The following is a 25218-nucleotide window of genomic DNA, read 5'->3' as shown; positions in this document are numbered from 1 at the left end:
GGCTGATCACGGCATGCAAGAGGGACCTATTGTAAGTGCTGGTAAACAAAGCTAATGAATAAGCAATGCGAATGGTTCTCAAAGTCTCCCATGTCTGTTCTGAGTTCAGAAAGCCATCCTTTTCTGTGGTCGATGCTCCTAATTCTTGGAATGGAACCTCTTGCTTAATTTGAAAATGATTTTACACAGTTCTAATCCATGATCACAAACCCTTGTCTGTCAGCATGTACCGTAACTGCTTTGCTTGATTTCATTGGTTTTGTTTTTTTTACATAGTTTTACCTTTTCTTGTGTTTTATGCAAATATTTTAACTTGGTCTTTTTTTGACGTGATACTAATTTATATTTTTTACTTGTGATTTATGTGATTTTTTGTTTTCTTCCTTATGTGATGCTTATATTTTGTACACAACATTGCTGAAAGTTGTGGTAAACTTTTCTCGCTTTTGAATCATCACAGATCACTAGGATCTTCAGCATGGCCGAGGACGGAGACAAATCAAACACAGACAGTGTTGCACAGTGTCATTCTGTGAAACTAGAGGAAAAAAGTTTCCCCATTGTAAGTGCCCTGTTACATGGTTGCTGTCGAGCATAAACCTCTTATGTCCACTTTTTCCCCCCGTAAATGAATGCCCTACTTGATCATACTAGCGTCACACAAAAGTAGCAGATCTGCCAGCTCGAAACGTGGCGCGAAGCGTCGTTCTGCTACCTTTAATGTTTTTTTATTTGAATCCTGAAAAGAAAAGTTGGACATATAAGGTTTCTACCCGACAGAGACGATATGGTACATTATTCAGTTGAAGAGTTTTCACATCTGTTCTCTGGATAAAACTAAGCTAACGTGAATGTCTGTGTTCATTATCTCCCTTTTGAATACGACCAGGCTGATCACAGGATGCAAGGGGGTCCCATTGTAAGTGCCCTCCTCCTATATATGGTTCATCATACAGTTGGAAAGTTTTCACATCGGTTCTCTGGATAAACAAAAATAACGTGCATTTCTCTGTTACTTTTCTCGCTTTTGAATCGTCGCAGATCAGTCGGATCTGCAGCTTGGCCGAAGGTTCTGCCGGAAGCGGGCCGGACGTGGATGAGCAGCTGCTGGTGCTTCTGCGGGCATTGCGCGCTGCTACTTTACCCCAGCTCTGGTCCGCCATCTTGGTGGAGAAGGGGCCTCAACTGCAACTCATCCAGTGTGCCAAACAGTCCAGCATGACAGACACCATGGTGCTGATCGACCCAGGCTTCCGCTATCGGGTCACTGTCCAGAAGCAACCGCTGCCACTCAACCACCCTCTGTATGATGATCACCCATCACACCTGGACTCTGTGACTGCGGTGGTGAGCCTCCTGCTGCGCTTGGAGAAGTACCACGTGTGCCAGGTTCTGGCCTTTTCAGAGCAACCGTCCCACAATAGGCTGATTATCAGTGTTTTGAAACGGGCGTCAGCATGCGACTTGCTGGTTAAGGCGAAGGTGGAGAGCTGTGTTAACTGCAAAGCCTTATGGGGCTAATCACATTGTTAACATATGAAACCTACTGTCCCTATTCTATCCTCCGGCAAAAATAGCTGATCTACAAGCTTGCAGCGTGACGTGTTGTAAGCTTGTAGATCGGCCATATTCGTCGAAAATGTTTGGTATAGACCAAGAGGGAAAAAAGAGTGTGCCTCAAATTTTTGGGGGGGACTCAGGTCAATAAAGTAATGTAGCGTGTAGGGAAAAAAGGAGGGTGCCTAAAGTAAGAGTCCTGGGAGATTCTGGTCAATAAAGTAATGTAGCTTCCCGGCTAGTTCAGCGCTGGTGACGTCCATTTCTCAGCATGCCGCGGGGCACCAATAATTGTGTTTTATTGTTCTTGTTTGTGCTATTTATGGAAATGAGTTTGGTATTGTTGTGGGACTTTACTTACTTACGTTAAAGGGATAGTTCACCCCCAAAATGATTTTTTTTTAAATCGATTACACACCCCATGGAGACTTTCAATTCATGGAGATTCTTTAGTTTTTGTCGCATTCCTAAGCCAATAATTTGATGACCCGGCGGCGGCTCCGGTAGGAGACTCAAAGTGTCAACTTTAAGTCTCCTACTGGAGACATTAGCATCTTTGCGCCGGTCATCAAATTATTGGCTTAGGAATGCGACAAAAACAAAAGAATCTCGGGTGAACTATCCCTTTTAATGTTTTTTTTGGTAACATAAGTGTAATGTCTGGTTGTTCTGATCATCCCCTTTCCCATTGATGTTGAGTATGTTAGTGTTAATGTTGTGTGCTGTTGGCCACATTAAAGATTCATTCCTAGAACAGCCATTGTCATGGCTCTTCTTTCAAGCGACCAGACCTCAGATCATTACATTGGTGCAAGGCGTGGGAAGACCGAGCTGGAAGAAGCCCCATACAGGATGGGTAAGAAGGCACGCGATACCAGCATATCAAATAGTAGCGATACCAGCATATCAAATCTTCACCGATTCAGCATCTAAGCATCTTCCAAACAGAAAATCCTTCATCCAGTTAAAATCCCTTCCAACAAACCCTAACGTGTGCAGTTTAATTTAACAAACCTTCCTTCCACATCATTTTGTAAGCTTTCTACTGTATATGTCAAAAAACACCACAACAGACCATTTGTTTTGTTTGCCTGGGCCCTTCTGATTTCATTCTCAAGCCTTACCACTGTGGCTATGCTGCTTAAATGTCTAAGTTTCTCAACACAATATTCCTGACTTTCCTTAACCTTAAGTTAGATGTTAATGCTATAGGCTAATAGCTAGAAGGCTTGTAAGGATCTTTCCCCGGTTTCCTAAACAAGATCACCACTGCTTCCTTCCATACCCGGCAACCTTCCCTCCACCCACACTCTGTTATACAGTTATAACATTTTTTGCTCCTCTGTTTGAACATTTAGGGAGATGTCATCTTTAAAGTTATTACACATTTACAAAACGATTATCTTTCAACCAAGTGAGCGACTGCGTGTGGTTAAGCACAGAGCTTAATTGCTATGTCCCATTGCTGTGCTCCAAATGGCTTTATCTTCACTCCTTTTCTTGTGGCTGGATTAGCTGTGTGTTACTCAAACACAATTAAGCACAAAATCATGTTTCAACATGATCTTCCCCCTGGAGCTGTGGGCTTTGATCTTTTAATTGCTCTCACTGCCAAAGGTCTGCCAAAGTAAATCTATTTTTGACTTCACCTGTTTCTTCCCTCCTGTCTCTAGAACACCTGGTACTGATTCATAGTCATTTCTCTTCTCCTTTTCCCTTCCTCTTGTCAAATTTTCTGAGTTACAGTATGGATGGACCTTTGCAAATGCTTATAGTGAATACAGCTGGTTTCTCCTCTGCTGTTAGCACTGGGTAATCCCACTCCCTTCTATCTCCTCCCATCTTCCTTATCATTCCTCACACTTCTCACACTGTTGTTCTACCTATGTTGCTGCAATACTGTCTCCAACTCTTATCACTCTCCTCAACACTGCCGACTTATATTCTATAAAACTCTGTAGGCCTATGATATGATTTCTTATTCATTGTTTAAATGCTCTATTCAGGGTTCTTACTGCCTGATAACACTCCTCTGTCCACGATGGTACTTATTTTCTCCTTGGTATAGATTGATTTGCTGCTGTAATACTCACTGACATAAACGTATTGTTTATTGTATCTACATCCGCACTCATATCAACTGTTGCCACTATCTACAATCTGTCCTCTTCCTCTATCATCTTCTGGAATGTTCTCCATCTTGCTTTACGCCTACTACACTAAACACCCACTTTGGTATCCCACCACCTGCACTCTTCCTCCCAGTCCCATTGAGCATAAAACTGGATAGTGATCATTGCCTGTTATTGTCTCCGCCAGGCCAAAAGGCATGGCGAGAGAGTATGTTTTACCCCCTGTCCGTCCGTCCGTGTGTCCGTGTGTCCGTCCGTCCGTCATTCGATCTGTCTGTGTACAGCTAATCTCCGGCACCGTTGGCTTGCTCGCAGCCAAACTGTGCACACACAGTCCCTGGATGCCAGAGCAGACCCTCTGCCCCAATTTTTTCACAGGGGCCTGTTATAGCGCCACCAGGAGGCCGATTTGTGCAAAACACATTTTTTGACAGTACTCCTACAGATTTTGTCCAAAAATCCCACAAATCGGTACACAGTATCTCTATAGTCATTAAACGAAACGGGTCTTTCAGATTTCTCATATTCCATCCTGATTGGCTAAAAATGTCTTCCAAAGTTTGCAGGAGTGCTCCGTTTTGAACAAAATGCCTCAAATCATGAACACAGCATGCAATTTCCGTGAAACTTTGTAAGCACATTCCCATTATGCCGAGGAAGAACTACATTTGAACATTTTTAAATCAGCCTCATGGTGGCGCTATAACAGGCCGATTCGTGTTTTTACCTATAATTGCACCGATCTGTGTAAAACTTTGTATGCACACTCCCTATAGGTCAAGGAAAAACCTTTGCCCTGCATTTTTCACATCTGCCTTTTATTGCGCCACCAGGAGGCCGACTTGTGTAAAACACATTTTTTTATACTACTCCTTCTAATTGTATCCAAATTTCACGCAAATCGGTACACATGATCTCTATAGTCATGTGATCACGACGGATGTGTTTGATTTTTCATATTCCATACTGATTGGCTAAGATTGACATCTAAAGTTTGCATTATTGGCTTTTTTTGAACAAAATTCTGCAAATCATGAACGCACCGTCCAATTGCGCTCAAACTTTGCACGCACATTCACACTATGTTGAGGAACAAATTGTTTTTAACATTGGCCTGTTATAGCGCCACCAACAGGTCTAATTCAGCAAAACACATGTTTTTAACAAAATGCCTCAAATCATGAATGCAGTGTCCGATTGTCGTGCAAAGCCTAAGAAGAAATGGCACCCTTTTCACGTTGGCCTATTATAGCGCCACCAGGAGGCCACAGTAGCCTACCTGACCTGGCGGAGACCTGTGCTCCGAGGAGCACTTTTTCTAGTTTGTATCTATCATCACCTCCCACTTATACCCTTTCCTGCCAAACTAGCGTCAATTCTAATAGGAAGTAGGTGGTGCCGATGTCTACTACCACAGTAGCCCAGGAGGAACACTTCCTTACTGGCCACATTTGCAATAGCTTATAGCTCATGAAATGAGTGTTTGCTGGCCATTGATATGATATTGATGCTGTCAGTCTGGTGACCTTCCCATATCTTAGCTTTTACTGAATTGACACCGTGTAGTGTACATGGCCTATAGTCATCCTTTTCCCCCCTGAGTAGCTGCTATTGATGAGATATTCCATTTAAAAAAGTGGAAAATCAAACACACCATACACCTTATTAAAACCTTGTATATTCAGTAACCTGGTTTCAACACATGTAGGCTACAATTAGCTTTGCGTGTTATAATGGGTGAACAGACAGACAAAGTCCCTGCTTAAAACACTTGTTTTACAAATATATAGTATTTTGAATACTGTCTGAAATTGTATCTGTATATTTTGTATTGCATTGTGTCTGCTCATTCTTTTCTCTTTAAAAAAAAAAATTAACTATTGTTAAGTTATAACATTTTGTTTAAATAAATGAGAGTGACTGTTACTACGCAGTTGACAAACTGGTTTGGGTAGTCTCTGGAGGCGACAGTCTGGCTCGCGAGACTTAGTAGCAGTGTTGCCATGTCCGCTTATTATAAGCGACTTTGGGCTTATTATTTTCTGTGAAGTTGCTTGTAACTATTTGTAGTTGCGGGTTGCGTTTTTTGGGGCTTGTTTCTAAAGTGTAGTTGCTTATTTGGGCTTGCTTCACAATTTTTAAAATTATTTTAACCTTTGGTTCTCAAATATTTTCATGCCATGGAAAACACTGCTTAGTAGCAGGCCTCTGGTAGTACAGGGAATTTATAGTACTTCAGGGAAGTAGGAACTTCAAGGAAGTAACGCCTACATTACCAGTGTTGCCATGTCTGCTTATTATAAGCAACCTTCTGAAAATATGTTGTGCCATAGACCCCCATACAAAAACATATTCCTAAATTTTCACTTTTTTTCAAGATGTTTCTTTGAAAATAGCAGATCTATAAGCTTAGAGCTTGTTGATCGGCTATTTTCAATTAGCCATTGATAGGTTTAGAGTGCTCATGTGGCTTCTTTTGGGCTTGTTTTCATAGACCTTATTTCTCACACACAATCTGGCAACACAGGTACAGTACGTTTTTAAGGCAAAAACTATCAGAGTGACTTTGACACGTGTAGTTAGTTATTACCAGACTCTGGTTATTACCATAGAGGTTATTACCGGTCTATCACGTTGTTGACGTCAAACTACCGCGACTCTTTCTTTTTCGTAACGCACAACATGAGCTAGCTTGTATTTGTTGCTCTTTTTTTAACACGCATTCAGAGTTTCAGACGGCTCTACAAAGTTAAAGTGCAGTAACTTCGTCTTATCGACTTATTTGTGTACCTCAAGAACGGATATACAAATTAGTAATATCACTTATATGCCGATATCTCATTTAAACACTTTTAAACCGCCATTAATACCAGTTACTTTTTTTGCCCGTAGTTCCTGCACTTATAGTGCTTGGTAGGGCAGTGTTGTTATGATGTCTATAGAAACACTGAGGTCTGTGGTGACCTCTCGGCTCTCCCTGGCCGCTGTGGAGATCTGCGGGGCCGTGGAGACTCTTCTAATTCAGTACGAGGACGAGACGTCGCGGTGCAAACAGGAGATCGAGCGCCAGCGCGCTTTACTGGATCAACTGTTAAAACCACCTCTCATCAAACTACGCAGAGCAGGTATGGTAGCCTACAACACCAGTGGTTCTCAAAGTTTTTCATGTCAAGGACCCCCAAATTGACACTTATTAGCCCGTGGACCCCCATTTCAGAAGATATGCCAGGGACCCCCATAAGAGAAGATGTTTTACGGCTCTAGCAGTGATCCTCAACCATTTTAATTTCGAGGACCCCCCAGTTTGAAATGAGTTAGGGCTACGGACCCCCATTTAATGGCATTTATACCTCTGGGACCCCAATTCATATTGTAAAATCTATGTTAATGTAGGGTCCATTTGGTTCCATTTGTACACTCTCAGAGTTACAGACCCATAAGGGCCCATTTGGTTCCTGTCTATCATTTATCTGGGAACTCCCTGTCTCTGGGGGTCCCCGGACCAGAACCAATGGAGAACCAATGGCCTACACAACATTCAGAACACTCACTACTACACCAGTTCTTCTCAACGGTTAGGCCAGGTTAGTTTGTTTTTTAGTTTCAAGGACCCACATAATAACCTAAACTTGATATACAAGTTTATAAACCACCTGTAGACCTGTAAGGGTCCATTGTTACACCTGACAAAAGCTGAGCCTGACTGAGCCAGAGCCGGATACACGGGCCCCCGGGTCCCCGCACGTGCACGCACGCACACACAAAGAGAAAGCTCACAACGTGTTCGTGTCACTGGTTCCCAAACAATGGGTCGGGACCCATTTGTGGGTCGCGGACCGATTGATCGCGAGTAAATGTCCCCCTTATTTATTTTTATTATTTCAAAAGATTTTCAAAAAAATATTCAGTGTTTGATACATTAAAACATTTTCCAAAATCTTATAGATTGTGAGGTGTAGTACAGAACACTGCTCTAATTTGCTTGAGGCTAGACTGGGATCAACTCGTTTTGTAGTTTTCTGATCTGGTCTAGAATGGAAATAACTTGGTGTCACCACCAAGGAGACAGACACAAGAGTGGAAACTACAGGGCGTGTGCTCCTCCAAAAGCCCAACTTATTCTAATAATGATTTGACTTATGTTTATTCTCATATGTATTACCTGTTTGAACTATTGGCGATTTGCTCATTGCTGAAAAATTACAGTTTAAACTGTTCCTCATTTTCCTGGGGATGCTCTGACTTGAACCCACTCAAAGACCCCTAGAGGGCAGTGGCTCAGCCTTAGGCCTAGGGCACCCCTGTAAATAATGTGTTTGTTCATCCATGCCGCCTCAGACCGTCAGATAAAGGGAGATTTTTCTTCTAGGGGAAAACTTTTTGAACAGAGTTAGATGTAATTACCAGTATTCTGGTAGAGTTTGATACTTTTATCAGGCTTTACTTACATAGGATCCATTAAAAAGCTAAAAGTAGGTATACAGAAATTGATTTGATGACTGAAGCAATAAGAGAGAGAGAGAGAGAGAGAGAGAGAGAGAGAGAGAGAGAGAGAGAGAGAGAGAGAGAGAGAGAGAGAGAGAGAGAGAGAGAGAGAGAGAGAGAGAGAGAGAGAGAGAGAGAGAGAGAGAGAGAGAGAGAGAGAGAGAGAAATACTGACATGTTGATTTGCATATCAAAAACCCAAAGAACTACGCAAATGAACTTCAATGGCTGTGGCTGCATATCAGTGTGAGGCGAGGTCTTATGTGGGCCTTTGACACATGGGTTGCCAACTTGCCACGCAAAAAGGGTGAAATCCCCCAAAACAGGAGGAAAAACGTAGAAATGGAGGAAAAGGAGTTGTGAAGGAGAAATGGTCAGATAAAAGGTCGGAGTCTCCTGCAGAATCCAGGAGGGTTGGCAGGTATGTCCATGGCACCCCTGAATTACATTGTGTTACTTTATAGCACCTTACATTTATTTCATTTTACGGTATGTGCACAAAACATGTCGCAACGTGCCGCGTTGTGAGCTTGTAGATCTGCTATTTTTTTGCAAGGAGATTTGGTGTAGATCAAAAAAGAACACACAAAGTACAGTGCAACTCGGGTCTGTTTTACTACGTACAGTATAGAGGGTCACTCTAAGAGGTTAAACTGAAGTGATATTGATGTTACAGTAAGTGAGAAAAACGGAGCAGGGCCGGGGGTGGCCTTGAAGGGACCGGCCCTTATGTTGCTATAATATCAGTGGTTCCCAAAAAATTATATGTATTTGGCCGTTGTTGTTCCAGGGACCCCCAGAAATTGTGACAACTTTAAAATATATACATTCAATTAAGATTTAAATCTTAAAATGACTCAGATGCGTTCCCGGTCTTAAAGGGTTAACGCACTCATGTATGGAGCTTCATGTGAAGTCGCCCTTCCTCTGAGTGCTGGGAGTTGGTTAGGGACCGTTTTACATGTATTAAAATGTCATTTAAATAACCTTTGAGCGAACTACTAAGCCATCAAACCAGGTGATTTGTCTAGAGAGACAGGGTATAATGTTTCACATCCTTTATACATTTTTCCCAAGGTGTTGGAGGATATGGGGCAGACCAAGTACCAGATAGGGGGATTAAATCTCCACGCTGGCCTTGGAAAGCCTCCGGATCCCCCAGTTAGAAGTAACTAATGTGGCCCGGAAAAGGGAAGTCTGGGACTCTCTTCATGAGCTGATACGTACACGACCCGACTCTGGATAAGCAGGATGAAGATGGATGGATGGAAGATGGACAAGGTGTTTCATACCTCTGCAAAGGAGCTTTTCGTTTTCACTACTGTGTCTGTCTGTCTGTCTGTCTGTCTGTCTGACATAGATCCATCTATCCATCCATTCATCCATCCATCCATCCATCCATCTATCCATCTTAAAAAAGTAATGGCCAGATTGCGTTAATGTGCACATCCATCCCCCCTAGAAGAAGGAACCTATTGGTTTAGGTGACCCCATGAGCTTTACTTTAGTACCTTCGTCATCCTTTATTTACCCAGGGAGGTAGCTAAGCTAGGGGTGCTTATTTTCAGACACACACACACTTGTGGGCATTAGTCAGTGGAAGTTGGTGTTCCGTTCCACACACAGTCATAGTTTGCTCTGACAGAGATACTGGGGTCACTCACACACACACACACACACACACACACACACACACACACACACACACACACACACACACACACACACACACACACACACACACAATATATCTATTTATGTCCACATAAACAGTACAAGAATGCCTTGTACAAAGGACATGAACACTGCCGGTGTAGTCAGACAATAGCAAAACAGGCAGTTACAAAGTGCCTATAAGGCAGAACATTGTGACATACAATACAGTGGACATACTTGTCAGACACAGCAGACATCAATCATGGATGAAGGAAACAACGCGTCATCCAAATTGAGCAGCTTCCTATAATAGCTGATACTGAACAGTACCTTGCTAACCTGTTTGGCCCTCCTTTTGGAGAGGCCGGAGATTTGAAGGCTCCTCACAACCACCTTGTGCACGTGCCCTAGGCTACCAAAGATGAAAACTAAAAGTTTACATCTGTAGCCTAACTGCTCTAGCTGATGATATTTTAGCACTTTGGTTTTCATAAACAACAATGATATCAGGGGTGTTACTGTAGCTGAAATGTTAGAGAACACAGAATCATCATTACACACTATACACAGGCTTAACATGCTCGGCTTCACAGTAGAATGCTTATATAGCATGATGGAGGACCTGAATGAAAGAGATAGCTTTTGATATCAAGTCCACTATTCTGTCATGCCTACTTACGTAGAGTCCCCTGTATACTGTACATGGCACCCATTTAAGATGTGGGACATGGTTTCAGCTATTTGTTCGAGACCATGATGTATACAGTGAGGAGAGATGAAGTTTAGATGGTAAAACCTGCAACCTCGCTTTCAAAGTAAAGACAACAATGGCATCTATGGCGATTTTTTTTAACACAGAGTGAAAGACAGAATGGTCCGCAGCAGGGAGACACGCAGTCTTCCCTTGCTGTCTCAGCTCAGTCCATTGTTGCCGCTGCCTTTGTTGTTGTGCCCGTTGGAGGCGAAATTGGGCATTAGTCAGTGGAAGTTGGTGTTCCGTTCCACACACAGTCATAGTTGCTCTGACAGAGATACTGGGGTCACTCACACACACACACACACACACACACACACACACACACACACACGCACACGCACACGCACACGCACATGCACACGCACACACACAACCTGGGAGCTGACCAGTACAACCACAGTTTGGTTGTACTTATACTGTTGGTCACTGAGCAGCTCCACTGGAGTGGTCAGGAGTTCAGTGCCTTGCTCAACGGCACTTCAGCGGTGTTAGGGGAGGGATGAGTAGTGGCCAGTCACTCCCCACCCAGATTTTAGTTTCATCACTTTAGTTATTTCACTTGTTTATCCTCTATACTGGATGAATTCATGCTGCCACATTAAGCAATTTAAAATAAATCTGCATTGGAAAATATATACTTTATGATATCAATTATATACTGCTTAATACCCCATGTCCATGAATCATGTACAATATCCATATTGCGATGCGATGCATCAGTACTGTAGATGAGCTGTTTTCTTGCGACAATGTTGTACAACAAAGTATAATATAGGGCTTAAGTTTTAATCAGATTTAATCAATTTGGATGATTATAAATCATCTTTTAGAATCTGTTTGGTGTCTATTCTTGAAACTTTGAAAAGTAATCTATAGAATAATCGCTAATACAGCCCCAGTTATAAATATGAAACACTCAACATCATCTTCAATCGTTTCAAAGCAAATCAGTGACATTACTTCCGCTCTCCTCTCTTCTAGATCTCACAGTTATCCCTGGTTATAAAGCGGTGGTTTCCGCTGAACTGCAGGAGAGGAACCCCAGTCTGGTCCAGGAGGAAGCAGAGCCTCCAGAGCTTAACGAGGAACAGCAGGAGAGGAACCCCAGTCTGGTCCAGGAAGAATCGGAGCCTCCAGAGCTTAACGAGGAACAGCAGGAGAGGAACCCCAGTCTGGTCCAGGAAGAAGCGGAGCCTCCAGAGCTTAACGAGGAACTGCAGGAGAGGAACCCCAGTCTAGTCCAGGAGGACCTAGAGCCACCCGAGCTTATAGAGGAGCAGCAGGTGCTACCTCAAACACCAGAGGAGGATGACGATGGGTTCACACCAACATTGACATTAATAGATCCCGCCACACTCTTTATCGAGAAGTGGAGCGATAACCTTTCAGGTAAAAAAAACCCCAAAACAATCACTGTATTAGTAGGCTACTAATCTAATAAAAACATTGGTGAATAAGCATGGGGGGATGCACTCAGACCTCGATATGATACGTATCCCAATATATCACTATATATCGAAAAATAACCATAAATTGAACGCAGCACAGATTTCCTGCTGTGGAATGATTGGTACGTATATGACATGTCTCAGGTCTGAATTTCAGTGCAGTTTTTATACGACACCACGGTACAACAAGGTATAATATAGGTTTAAGGTTTAATCAAACTAGTTTAGTCGATTATTTAAAAAACGATTTATAAGAAAAGATATTTACATAAAACAAAAACCCTGCTTCTTGATTCTCGAAGAGTCTAAATATCGATCAGAGAATTCCGACTACTTATACTTCTGGGGAAATATACTGTAAATTAAATGAATTATGTGTCATTTTATATTTTAGCTACCGGTGTATATATACTGTAGCAACATACGTTTTTCAAAAAACTCTTAGGATTTAGAACAGTGATTTAGAACAGTGGTTCTCAAAAATAGCAGATATACAAGCTCACAGCAAGTCACTTGGTGTTGTGCTGCGAGCTTGTACATCTGCAATTTTTTTTTACATTTTTGAAAAAGTGTTTTTATCCAACACAATTTTTGTGTTGTTTTTACTTAACACAAATATTCTCTTCTGGGGGTCCCTGGCACAAAACATTTTCAGATGGGGGTCCACGGCCAAATATATATATCAACGTGGGGGTCCTTGGCACAAAAAAGTGTGAGAACTACTGATTTAGAAGGCATTTGTAGAGCCTCAGGTCTTAATGACTTAAGTGTGCAGCATTTGGGCCACCTATTAAAGGCATAGTTTCTATTTTAAATGTTTACCCACGGTGGTATGAATGTCAGTGTTTGACTCCATCTGGGACACAGGACACATTTCATAATGTTTTTGTTTTGCTCTCTCCAATGTGGTCCAGGTGAAGCCATGGACGGAGAACAGCACCAACAGATCCTCCAAATGTTTGAAGAGGATGGCAACGAGGAAGATTTTCCAGGATTCACTGCCTCAGGTATGGAGGAGGATAGATAGTATTATTAGAAATAGAACGGAAAGTAAAAAAATAGAAAAAGTCTTCCTAATGTCAGGTATATTTAGGTGATATTTATTTGAACCACTTAAACCCTCTAGAACTGGACCTGATTTGGCTCTGTACTTGGACCGTTTTTTCCCGTCTACAACAAATCCATTCACCATAAATAGCTGATCTACAAGCTCACAGCGCGTCGCAACTGACACGTTGTGAGCTTGTAGATCTGCTATTTTGTGTCTAATGAACCAGAATATGGATGAATATGGGCTTCAAGTGGTTACGTTCTTAAATCGCACGCACGCACGCGCGCACACACACAGAGTGTGTGAAAAAGGCAGTAAACAACAGAGGGAGAGGGTGACGGGTACAGTACATACTCATGCCATTGTGATAGAGGTTTAGGAAAAGTAGTGGTGCAACAGTTAAATCAAACTAAACCATTTCATTATATTATATAAACATGAAACGATTTCAATTGGGGGGAAATAACAAAATAATCAGTAGCCAGCTCCAGTCTTATTAATACGTAATTGTCCACAGACCTCCATCTGAAAATAATATTTTGTGACAGGGACCCCCGTAAAAGATATGTGTTGTTAAAATGTTTAAAAAATAGTGTCAAGAGCCATTCATTAATTTGAATCAGCTCTGTGGAGGGAGATGTTGTAGGGAAGTAGGCGGACTACCTGACCCTTTCTGCACCAAAGACATCGCCTCTTTGTCGAGATCCCAGTGCGACAAAACCAAAGGACAGCCAATCACGCAAAACCGCCTACACCAGGCGAACGGGATCGATTCCAGCCTGAGTCACAACTTTGTTCAATCTATACTGTAGCCTGTACTGTACAATAACGTTGGTTGTAACATCCGAATGATAGATGCAATGTATACAAGAGTATATGATGTTCAAATTGACGTGAGATGAAATAATTAATAGATATCTCGCACCACTAGCCTACTTTGTTCAATGATGCTTGTTGCCGACTCTATAATTTCAGGGGTAACATACAGTATGCTATGAATAGGCATTTATCATCCAGATAAGGCAGTCAAATTAACTTGAGATGAAAGCAGTCATTGTCGTTGCGGAATGAGAGCTTTCTCTGGCTGACTTGGTGTTTTTAGTGCATCCATGGGTTTCTTTCTGACAAACAGCTAAATGCATTCTCGTTCCCCAGGACAATTGTTTTTTCATATCCAACGGCAATTTATCATTGATTAACGTTAGCTCTGTTTAAGTGACTCTGACACAAATTGCATAGATTCTATTCAACACAAATTGCATAGATTCTATTGGTACATTATATTTTGCATACTGTATATAAATGTAATAAGAAAGGGTGTAATATTCAAATCATTGATAATATGATGCATAGAGTTGGGGGAACTCTTGTTCCCCCAACTCTACCATAACTCTTTTAGTTATGCCCCCAACTCTACCATAACTCTTTTAGTTATGCCCCCAACTCTACCATAACTCTTTTAGTTATGTAATAAATACATTTTGTCATCATTATCCAACTAGCCTCGATCTCCAGGCTTTTATTTTCCTTCGAGTTTTGCTCAAATCCAAACTTACTTGCATTTAAAATGTGTTCACACTTGCAAGGATATTTAAATGTTTGAGCCACTAGGTGGCATCACAAACCCCGTTATATGGGACATAACTTTCTGTCAATAACCCATAATTGAGCAATGAAATAATATTCATATTATATAACGCTATAACTAGATTGTGACGTGTGAAGCAATGTGACATCTATTTTGTTTAAGACTTACAGTAGGCTGCCTTGCCCCACTGGAATACAATGACTGATATGAATGAATAATATACTGTATACTGTAAAATGAAGAACACCTTGTCATGTCAATGACATTTGATTACAAATAGAAATAAAAAGATATAAGTATAAAATATATCGTCTCTATCGGGTGGAAACCTGTCCAAAACCTACTTTTCAGCATTAAAATTAAAAAATTGCAAAGTAGCAGATCTACAAGCTTTTGAGCTTGTAGATCTAGATCTAGTTAAAAAATGGAGATGAGAGGTTTCTGCCTGACAGCAACGACATAACAATAATAATATAAAATACAATTCCATACACCTTTTGAGGTAGTTTAAAATCTAACAAAAATAGAATAAACTCAAATTCTGTTAGTTACACCCCATGCAAATTCAGTCATGATACAGTTGGGGAGGGGGACGGTTATTACATGGCTGCAATAAATAACCGTTATGTAACATTACGTTATAAAAAATCAGCGGAGATCAGCGTGGGCTGCTGATAAAGTTGTTATACTTTATATACTTTGTGTATTTATTAACTCACCAGTGTTGCGTACTGTTGTGTATGCCGACACTCCCTGAACGTTATCATTGAGGATCATTACAAGATGATATAACGGTAGTCCAGTAGCCTAATCTGTACATTTAGGTCTGATAATGATGTATTGAAAAAGAAAGAAGCAAGCACTCATCAGACGAGTAGTTTGAGGTACAAAAATATTGAGTGCACGGTTGAGGCAGAAACAGTTTATTTGAAAAGAATACCAGCACTCACTTTCATCCGTTTAGGATCTTGTTTTCATTCAAAGTCTTATCGCCCCCAGCAGCAACTCATTAACCGGACGTTTCGGCCTGTGAGGCTGAAACATCCCATGAATGCTCAAATCATATATATTTTACATTACATCCAACCATTTTCCAAAGCATACATTTATAACAGCAGTGTAGGCCAGAAATACATGGTGCCCACTCGACCTGTATCCGCCTTAATCACATCGATGGTCTGTAACGTTATGGCTCAGATGATATCCTCAGACACTGTCTTGAGTAACATTACAATAACGGCAGTCCAGTATAGAGATGCACCGATACAGGTTTTTTCTATTTCGATCTGATCCGATATTTTAAAGTGCAATAACAGTAGAAAAACAAATAGACTATGATCTATCACCAAAAGAAAATACCTACAAATAATACATTAAAACAATGTGCATAGCTGCTTCTTAAAATTGTATTAAACACAAAATAAATAAAATACTGTAGGTCTGTTTTAATGCAGCAGCAACCACTGTAAACAAGGAGACCAGGTCTCTCATTGTGTAGTTTCACTACTGACATCTGGTCCCCTGACGTTAGCCCAATGTCGCTAATCAGTCTCTCACTGTACATTGGGTGAGTGCGGAGAATTATGCTTTTAATAGCGCGGTGCTGCAGGTGAAAGAGTGCAGGGGCTCACACACCAGCGATTTGATTAAAGCCACAATGAAGGAGATGCTGGCTAACTGGAAGATCCCGCTGGCTAAAGTACATGTGGTTTTGAGAGACAACGCAAGTAACATGAAAAAGGCGATGGATGAGGTGCCGGTTGATAGTTTGGCCACACACTGCAGCTAGTTGTTCACAAGGGGATTCTCTCCCAGCGCAGTGTACATGATGCCCTCGCTAATGCAAGGAGAATAGTGACTAATTTCAAACATTCTCAAGTTGCACAGTCAGTCCCGCTTTGAAGACATTCAAACAGAGCTAGGGCAGGAGCAGGACACAAAACGTCTTCAGCAAGACGTCCAGACAAGGTGGAACAGCTCGCTGATACAAAGCCTACTGGAACAGAATATACGATGAAACACTTTCTCCACCGCTCGGAACATTGGCTTCACATCATTGCACTTTGCTGTAAAAATATCTCCAAATTACGGACATGTTTTCTTTGTTTGTGCCGGCCCGGCTCCACCAAACGAAAACACTTTCTTCAGCGGTGCTGCTGCGTGTCGTGTTGATAGGCAAACGGAAGACTCGCCCCCAAAACTCATGGCCCCATCGTTTTTTCGCGGACCAGCGGTTCTCGTATTTGTTTTACTGAGGATAAGGTTAGAAATAAGTTTAGGGTTAGGCATAGTTTACTGATGTTAAGTTTAGGAATAAGGTTAGGTTTTGGCACCGTTTTACTAAGGTAGGTTTAGGCATAGTTTACTGAGGTTACGTTTAGGAATACCGCCGGATTTGCCCCGGGGAGACTGTGTTTTTGGACGAGCGTTTTGGTGTTCAGTCTACAGGCTGCCCATGCTGTGAAGCCATGAGAGAAGAGTGGATAGCGACGAAAAAAAGTTTTCTGGATAAGATTGTGAATTTGTGGGATCGTTTAATTTAATAAGAATTTGCTAAAAAGTTTGATTATGGGCTTATGGGCGTGATTATATTATATATTTATAAACCAGAGACTTTTCTATTTATTTTATTTTTTATTTTTTATCGGAACGTGGATCGGTTACGTCATGACCGATATCCGATACGCGAATTAAGTCATATACGGTATCGGTATCGGTGCATCTCTAGTCCAGTAATCACATTGATGGCCTGTAATGAGATGATATCAGGCAACGTAAGTTAGGCCTACATAGGAATTAATGTAGGCACCAAAACGACGGGAAAAACACGACAGCCCCGTTACCTTGTTTGACTCTGTAACATTACAAGATAATATAGGAGAAAAGAACAGATCAAAAAGTTGACAAAGTGTCGCTAATGAAAATAAAACAAAAGTACACAGGCCTACCTACACACACATACGTTAATAACATAGCCCCTGACCCGACGTTACTTTATAATTTCAGTAACATTAACAAGATAATCACAGCCTAGCTAGAAATGGCGATGGAGACTTGGTCAGAGTCACATTGTTAACTCTGTTTCTGACTCTGATTTCTTTGAAATCTCTGTGAATCCAGGACCGCGATTGGCCGCCCAAGCTCGACTAAGAAGTTACAGCAGGCGCCTGTCAGGTTGTGTTTGCACGTTATTATTGACTGACACGGTTCTCTCAAATGAATTGAATGACTGGCAACAGGAAACTCGTGGATATATTCATGTACTGTATATACCCCTCTGGTTCTCAAAGTTGGGTACAGGGACCCTTTGGGTCATTTGAGGGGGTTCCAAATGGATCCTTACAGGTCTGTAACTGGGTCTGAGAGTGTACACATGGAACCAAATGGACCCGCTATGGTGGTCCTTGAAATTAAAAAGTTTGAGAACCACTGGTATTGTAATTGTATAGCAGATGTGAAGTCCACATACCAGTGTGATAAAACCGGTTCCGGAAACGGTTCCAAATGAACTGATTCTGGCTCATCAATGTTGGATCTGGTTCCTCAGTTGTGGATCCCAACCCTAGTTGTGAGACAATTACTGTGCACTCATTCATATTCACTGTTGATAGATTGTACTGTATATCCATTCATATATTATCCATTGCTGGATTCAGCTAGTCAGCCTTCATCAGTGTTTGACGAGCGCTGATGAAGGCTGACCAGCTTAAGCGTGTCTGCAGTGGTGAAAGTAGTAGAAAGTACTCATTATGCAGAATGTCCCATTTTGGAAGTTTTCAAATGTATAAAAATATTTTGAAAATCGCAGATCTACAAGCTCACAATCATTGTGAGCTTGTAGATCTGCTATTTTCAAATGGCCAAAATATATATAGGGCTGAAGTGGTTAATGTGTGTTTTGTAATAATAATCAAAATATACTAGTAACTAAGTAAGTACTTTTGATTTATAAAGCACCTTTCGAAACAGTGTTGCAAAGTGCTGTACAATGGAACACAATATACACAAAATTACCAAGATACAAACAGGGTATTATAGTACAAAAAAGTGAAAAATACAATACAACAAGGATAAAAAACAAAGCATTGACCGTTAGGTAAAACTTCATAGGACAAAGTGCTTACGAAACAAATGTGTTTTAAGCATGCTCTTAAAACCTTCAACAGACTCAGCATTTTTTAATGCCAAGGGAAGGGCGTTCCGCAGTGTGGGAGAAACCACTGCAAAGGCCCGGTCACCCTTTGTTTTGAGATTGGACGCGGGTATCTTCAGAAGGCCTTTGTCAGAGGCTAGTGACTAGTAACTAAAGTTTTCATATACTTGTAGTGGAGTAAAAGTACAATATTTGCCTCTGAGATGTAGTGGAGTAGAAGTAAAAGTATTGAAAATTGGAAATACTCAAGTAAAGTAAAAAATACCTCAACATTTGACTTAAGTACAGTACTTGAGTACATGTACGTAGTTACTTTACACTACTGCGTGTCTGTTTGTGTTAGTGTCTTGGTGAGGCGAATGCATTTATAAAGGACATGTTACGGTGCTGGCTTCTTCCTCTTCATCGAAACATTTGACCTATTTTTTCCCATTATGGAACTGAAACAGGGAATTGATAAGAACAAGAATTGAAAAGCAGAAACAAAACATCCCTAATGTATGTATGAGGGAGTCACTTTGCATACCACATTTTAAACATCGGAAGTTCTATCAAAGTTGTGACTTGAAGTGTTCTTTGAACATACTGCACATTGTTTACTAGTTGATCCAACTTTTAAGTTTTCTATCAAATTGATAATCGCTTTCATAGAATTGGCTTCTTAAAATTTATAATGGAAAATGTTAATCTTGTACCCATGTAGCAGGGTTTCAGTGTTACACTGATATTCATCACCTGCTTATTGTGGCATAAGCACAGACTGGTTTTTGAGTTGTTTTTGAGCATGTGTACACTACATTTCCCTTAATACATCCATGGCACACTACAGCAGACATTCCGGTGTTGTTGAATGTCCTTTTTGTTTTGAGTAAGACTGCAGTTTGTTAAAATAATACAGCACTGTGAGGGGCGGCCATAGCTGAGTGGTTAGTGAGCCCGCCTAGGGAGCCAGTGGCCCTGGTTGCCCCAGGTTCGATTCCAGGCCATCCCAGCATATGTGTCGATGAAATGAAATTTGTCCCTGAGCAAGACTCTTAACCCCTAATTGCTCACAGGTTCTCATTGGAAACAAGACCGCAAGGACTTTCATGAACGACCTGTTAAAAGGAATTATCCAATACCTCTACATCCACTCAAAGCTCTACTCAGTGCTCAAAATGACAGACCATGTGCAGAAAAATACAGGTTCTACTCTGTCCATCATTGATTCTCAACCTCTGTCGTTGGTACGTTCGATTGATTGATGTTAAACCACTTAAATACGCTAAGAACACTAACTCAATTGCGCCACTCAGTGGCTGTGGTCGTGCAACTAGTATTTTTTTATATTTTGATAAAGTTAGGCTACATTTAGGATGATAATATTGCCAAACACTGTTCGCTGATAATACGTCCGTGTGTCTGTCGCTCCCCACAGATAATCTCCGAAACCGTTGACACGCTTTTTGCAAAACACTTTTTTTGGCAGTATAGTCCTACAGATTCTGTCCAAACATCATGCAAATCGGTACACAGTATCTCTACAGTCATTAAACAAAACTGCTCTTTCAGATTTCTCATATTCCATCCTGATTGGCTAAGAATGGCTTCCAAAGTTAAGTTTGCACAAGTGCTCCGTTTTGAACAAAATGCCTCAAATCATGAAGACAGCGTGCAATTTCAGTGAAATTTCGCATGCACATTCCAACTAGGCCGAGGAAGAACATGAACATTTTCAAATCAGCCTCATGGTGGCGCTATAACAGGCCAATTCTGTTTTTACCTTTAAGTGAACCGATTTGTGTAAAACTTTGTATGCGCACTCCCTAAAGGCCAAGGAAAAACCTTTGCCCTGCATTTTTCACATCTGCCTTTTATAGCGCCACCAGGAGGCCGACTTATGTCAAACACATTTTTGGATATTATACGCCTTCAGATTTTATCCAAATTTCACGCAAATCGGTACACATGATTTCTATAGTTTTGTGATCAACACGTGATACGTCATATTCCATATTGACATCTAAAGTTTGCAAGAGTGGCCCGTTTTCATGAACGCAGTCCAATTGCAGTGAAACTTTGCACGCACATTCGCACTACGTTGAGGAACTAATGCCACCCTATCAACATTTCCTTGTTGTTGTTAAAGCCCTTTTTATACATACTTGAAAACGTATGAAAATGGAAACGTTTATGACAATTCTGCAAAATAATTGCGTTTATCTCAAATAATTGCGATTAGATGATTTTGTAATAATTGTGAAAGGCCTATGTATTGTGATATACATTGTAAAAGCTACAAAGGATTTTAGTACAAAAGTGAAGCAAGTACAATGGACCACAATGGAAACAAGCCCACCACAGGCTTTTTGTGTTAGCAGAGTTTTTGTACGGTACTGCCTTAGAATGGTTGCAGGAGGTGATAACAAATGTCCTTTGAGAGTCAAGGATCGACCCATGGTTTCAAATGTCATTGTATTTGTCACTCACTCATATACAAGCAGCAAAATGTTGGTGTTCCATACGCCTGTTCTAACGGCAACAATAAAATATAACAGCAATATAATAATAAAGATAATACCAGATGTTATAAAAAACAAGAAGAATAAAGATGATAAAAAAATAAAGTTGGCTGTAGTACAGGTTAAAAAAAACACCTCAGCAGATTAATAAGTAAATAAATAAAGTTGACAATAGTACAATGGTTTAAAGTTAAGTCAATGCAAAGGACAGATGTGGAGCCAATAGCAGAAGTTCCCTCCAAACACAAAACGGAGGAAACACTTCATAGAAAAATGTAACGTTCAAACATTTAACGGTTTACTCTCATTTCATCTTTTGTCTAGACTTCCCACATCTCCCTGTGTACAACGAGGAGGCTTCCTTTGAACAGCAGAGGAGGAACCCCAGTCTGGAGGAACGAGAGCCTCCACAGATTAAAGAACAGAAGGAGCCGCTTCATAAACCAGAGCTGGTTGATGGGTCAACGTTTACATTAGTAGTACTGAAACGTTTAGATTATGATGAAAACAGAGAGCACCTAGCCAGCACCTCAACTGAACACATGCAAACACGATCTGATGTAGAGGACTGTGAAGCATCACAACCAACTAGTGACGTACAGCTCCTCCCTTCGCCATGTTTTGAATCTGATACCGAAGACAATGAAAAATCAAACGAGACACACGTGGAAGGACAAACATTGTCTTCGAGCAATAAGCTCTCCCAGGACCTAACATCGTCATCCATGAAGGGTCAGACAGGGAAGAAACACTTTATCTGTGCAGAATGTGGTGCCAGCTTTAGTCAAAGTAATCACCTCAAGTGTCACAAGATGATCCATACAGGGGTAAAACCCTATTCTTGTACAGTTTGTGGCCTGGCCCTTTGTCAAAAAGGTGATCTGAAGACACACATGAGGACTCACACAGGTGAGAGACCCTTTAGTTGTGAAGATTGTGGCGCCACCTTTCGTCAAAGATATTACCTTAAGCAACACATGACGATCCATACAGGGGAAAGGCCCTATCCTTGTAAAATTTGTGGCAAAGGCTGTATTCATGCAGGTGATCTGAAAACACACATGAGGATTCACACAGGTGAGAAACCCTATACTTGTGCAATTTGTGCTAAAAGCTATACTCGGCTGAATGAGTTGAAAGCACACATAAGGACTCACACAGGAGAGAAACCCTTTAGTTGTACTCTTTGTGACAAACGATTTAATCAAAAGATAAGTCTTAAGAGACACATCAGGACCCATACAGGTATGAAACCCTATATTTGTACAATTTGTTACAGACAATTTAGTCAAAATGTACATATGAAGACACACATGAGGACCCATACAGCTGAGAAACCATATGCTTGTGAAATTTGTGACCAAAAATTTGGTCAGACTTCACATCTAAAGAGACACATTAAGAGTCATATAGGTGAGAAAGAATTTAATTGCACAGTGTGTGGCCTAGGCTATTTTGCGATGAGTGACCTGAGAACACACATGAGGGTTCACACAGGAGAGAAACCCTTTAGTTGTAAAGTTTGTGGCAAAGAATTTAGGCGAAATACGCATGTGACTTTACACATGAGGACCCATACAGGTGAGAAACCCTTTACGTGTAAAGTTTGTGAGAAACCGTTTAGGCAAATTCAACATCTGGAGGCACACATGAGGACCCATACAGGTGTGAAACGCTTTAGTTGCACAGTTTGTGACAAACGCTTTGGTCAGAGGTCTGAGGTGAGAAGACACATGCAGACCCACGAAGAAACACAATATTAGTTGTAGTTTATGACAAAGGATGGAGTCAAGTGAGTAGGTCAGATGATTAATCTTAATCTTTTGGTTGTGTTTAGAAGGTTCTAAAGCACTTTCCGTAAATAATCATTTATTTTTGCAGTTGCTTAAATGCCATTCTAAAATGTTCAGGGTTAGAAATAAACTCTTTTCCCCCCTAAGGTTTTTTAAAATAGATTTTTAGGGGGATTTTTGCATTTAGGGGACATTGAAATGTTATGATGTTATTAAGCAAGGGATAATCAATAGGAGCAGGTCATTACTGACAAATAAACCCCTGTTAGGGTTTATTTCTCAATAATGACCCTCTCCCCATTCATTATCACAATTATTTCACGGCTACTTTCTAAAGAAATGAATAAATTGACCCAAAAGTAACAAATACTTTCATTGCTTATGATAATGAAAGTATTCCATTAATTTATGCCAGGTGCGTCCAGTGCAACGCGATCGCCTCAGAAAACAACGGGAAGTGTTGATAAAATAGAATCAATATTCGGTTACTACATTGTCTATTTCTCACTTCAAATGTTTTCAAAAACATTCTTGAGAGCAATGTTTACTCAAGCTCTTTACAACGTAGATTGATATAAGCCAGGTACTCTGAGCCTTTGATTAGACAGCGGCCTGTTATTGAGTTCAGTGATCATTATTAAAAAATGACACACCGATTAATTCAGTGATTGACCAATCAGAATGAAGCATTCAACCATGCCGTGTAATAAGCAAGGGGAAATTAACAGTGAGCCGGTCATTGTTGGGAAAATAAACCCAGTCAGGGTGATTAGACTTGGGGCCCTATTCGACCGGTGCAGGTGTCATTTTTACACTCTGCATTTGGTATTGTTTTGTATTGGTGGTATTGTTTAAATGCCAAATGATGCCTATTTAGTGCACTTGTTTCTTCATTAATCCTATTCATAATAATACAAACTAGAAGTTGCCGCTGTTATGTGTAAGACGAGCGGTGAGGAGAGAGAAAGGGAGAGAAAAAGAGATGCCTTTATTTCCGTAAGAGTGCTTATTTTGGGAAAGAAAACCCTGTGGTTCTTTATTTAAATGTACTAATTTATCACTTATATTTTTATTTCATTTTTATCCATGGGGTTATTATTTTTATGTACATATCTTTTACTATTTTCTCTACTGTATGTTATGGGGATTGTTTTAAATTATGATGTGGAGAGGGTTTCTTTTTGTCTATTCTTTGGCTATTTATCTGTCTTTGCTGAAAGGAGAGTTAACAGCTCCAGCTGTTAACTCAAGTCCCTGATTGGTTTAATTAGTATAACACCCAAAACACGCCCATGGCTTAACACCACCCGTTAAAGCTGTGCACTGGTGTTTGCACTTTGCACCTTATTTGCACCTTGTAAACTATTAACAAACAAATCACTTCAGATGTTTTTATGGATCTTGGCCCCCTGCAGCCATTTCTAAAACCAGTGGTCACTAACCTTGGTGTCATATTGGACAGTGATTTTAAGTTTGACAAACATATTAACATATTAAATCCAGCTTTTATCAGCTGAGGCTTTTAGCCAAAGTCAAGACTGCTGTAACCATTTCTGTATGGTTACTTTACTGTATGTTGGCGTTTGCCAAGCCTGCTTGTCACAATTACAGTTAGTCCAAAATGCGGGCCCTGCTCGCCTCTTAACAGGGGTACGGAAGTATGATCACATCTCCCTGATTCTTGCCTCCCTACACTGGCTCCCTGTTAGTTACAGGATTCAGTTTAAGACTTTAATGTTTGTTTTGAAGTCTTTAAATGGGTTTTCACCATTGTACATATCGACCCGGGGAGATAGATCATTTTCCGCTGTAGCACCCAAACTGTGGAACGAGCTTCCACCCCATGTTAGAGCTTCTCAAACCCTGCTTCTATTTAAATCACGTTTGAAAACTCATACTCCTTGGCATTCGAAAATTCAGTCTATATGTTGTCCTGTATATTGTGTATTGTTTTGCTGTATATTGTAGTATTTATTTTGTTACTGACTGTACAGCACTTTGGTTCAACACTGTTGTTTTAAATGTGCTCTATAAATAAAGTGGATTGGATTGGATGTTATGTGAGTCCCTTAACTAGAAGCCTTTATTGGAACAGTA

General features: G+C 40.7%; 1 protein-coding gene across 2 annotated transcripts; it reads left to right on the top strand.

Moving 5' to 3' along the window:
* The first annotated feature begins 6371 nt into the window (after positions 1–6371).
* On the top strand, positions 6372–25175 carry LOC311058761 (uncharacterized protein). 2 transcript variants are annotated; one of them, XM_084076229.1, is made up of 5 exons: positions 6372–6814; positions 11569–11976; positions 12950–13042; positions 17795–17848; positions 21653–25175. In XM_084076229.1, exons 1-5 carry the CDS (start codon positions 6619–6621, stop codon positions 23089–23091), a joined length of 2190 nt encoding a protein of 729 aa, XP_083932355.1. In that variant the 5' UTR covers positions 6372–6618; the 3' UTR covers positions 23092–25175. The 2 variants fall into 2 exon arrangements, with proteins under 2 accessions (XP_083932355.1, XP_083932356.1); XM_084076230.1 differs by lacking the exon at positions 17795–17848.
* Positions 25176–25218: the final 43 nt, after the last annotated feature.

Source organism: Gymnoscopelus microlampas, assembly GCF_963454915.1.
Source record: "Gymnoscopelus microlampas genome assembly, chromosome: 2".
NCBI lineage: Eukaryota > Metazoa > Chordata > Actinopteri > Myctophiformes > Myctophidae > Gymnoscopelus > Gymnoscopelus microlampas.
Note: the sequence above shows the minus strand (reverse complement) of the source record. Positions and strands in the feature narration are given on the sequence as shown.

What these genes read in the sequence shown, in the direction of transcription:
- LOC311058761 (XM_084076229.1), top strand. Translation starts at nt 6,619, where the DNA reads ATGATGTCTATAGAAACACTGAGGTCTGTGGTGACCTCTCGGCTCTCC. An exon ending in TCCAGGATTCACTGCCTCAG is followed by an intron (nt 13,043 to 17,794) that starts GTATGGAGGAGG and finishes CTGTGAATCCAG; the next exon opens with GACCGCGATTGGCCGCCCAA. An exon ending in TTACAGCAGGCGCCTGTCAG is followed by an intron (nt 17,849 to 21,652) that starts GTTGTGTTTGCA and finishes TCTTTTGTCTAG; the next exon opens with ACTTCCCACATCTCCCTGTG.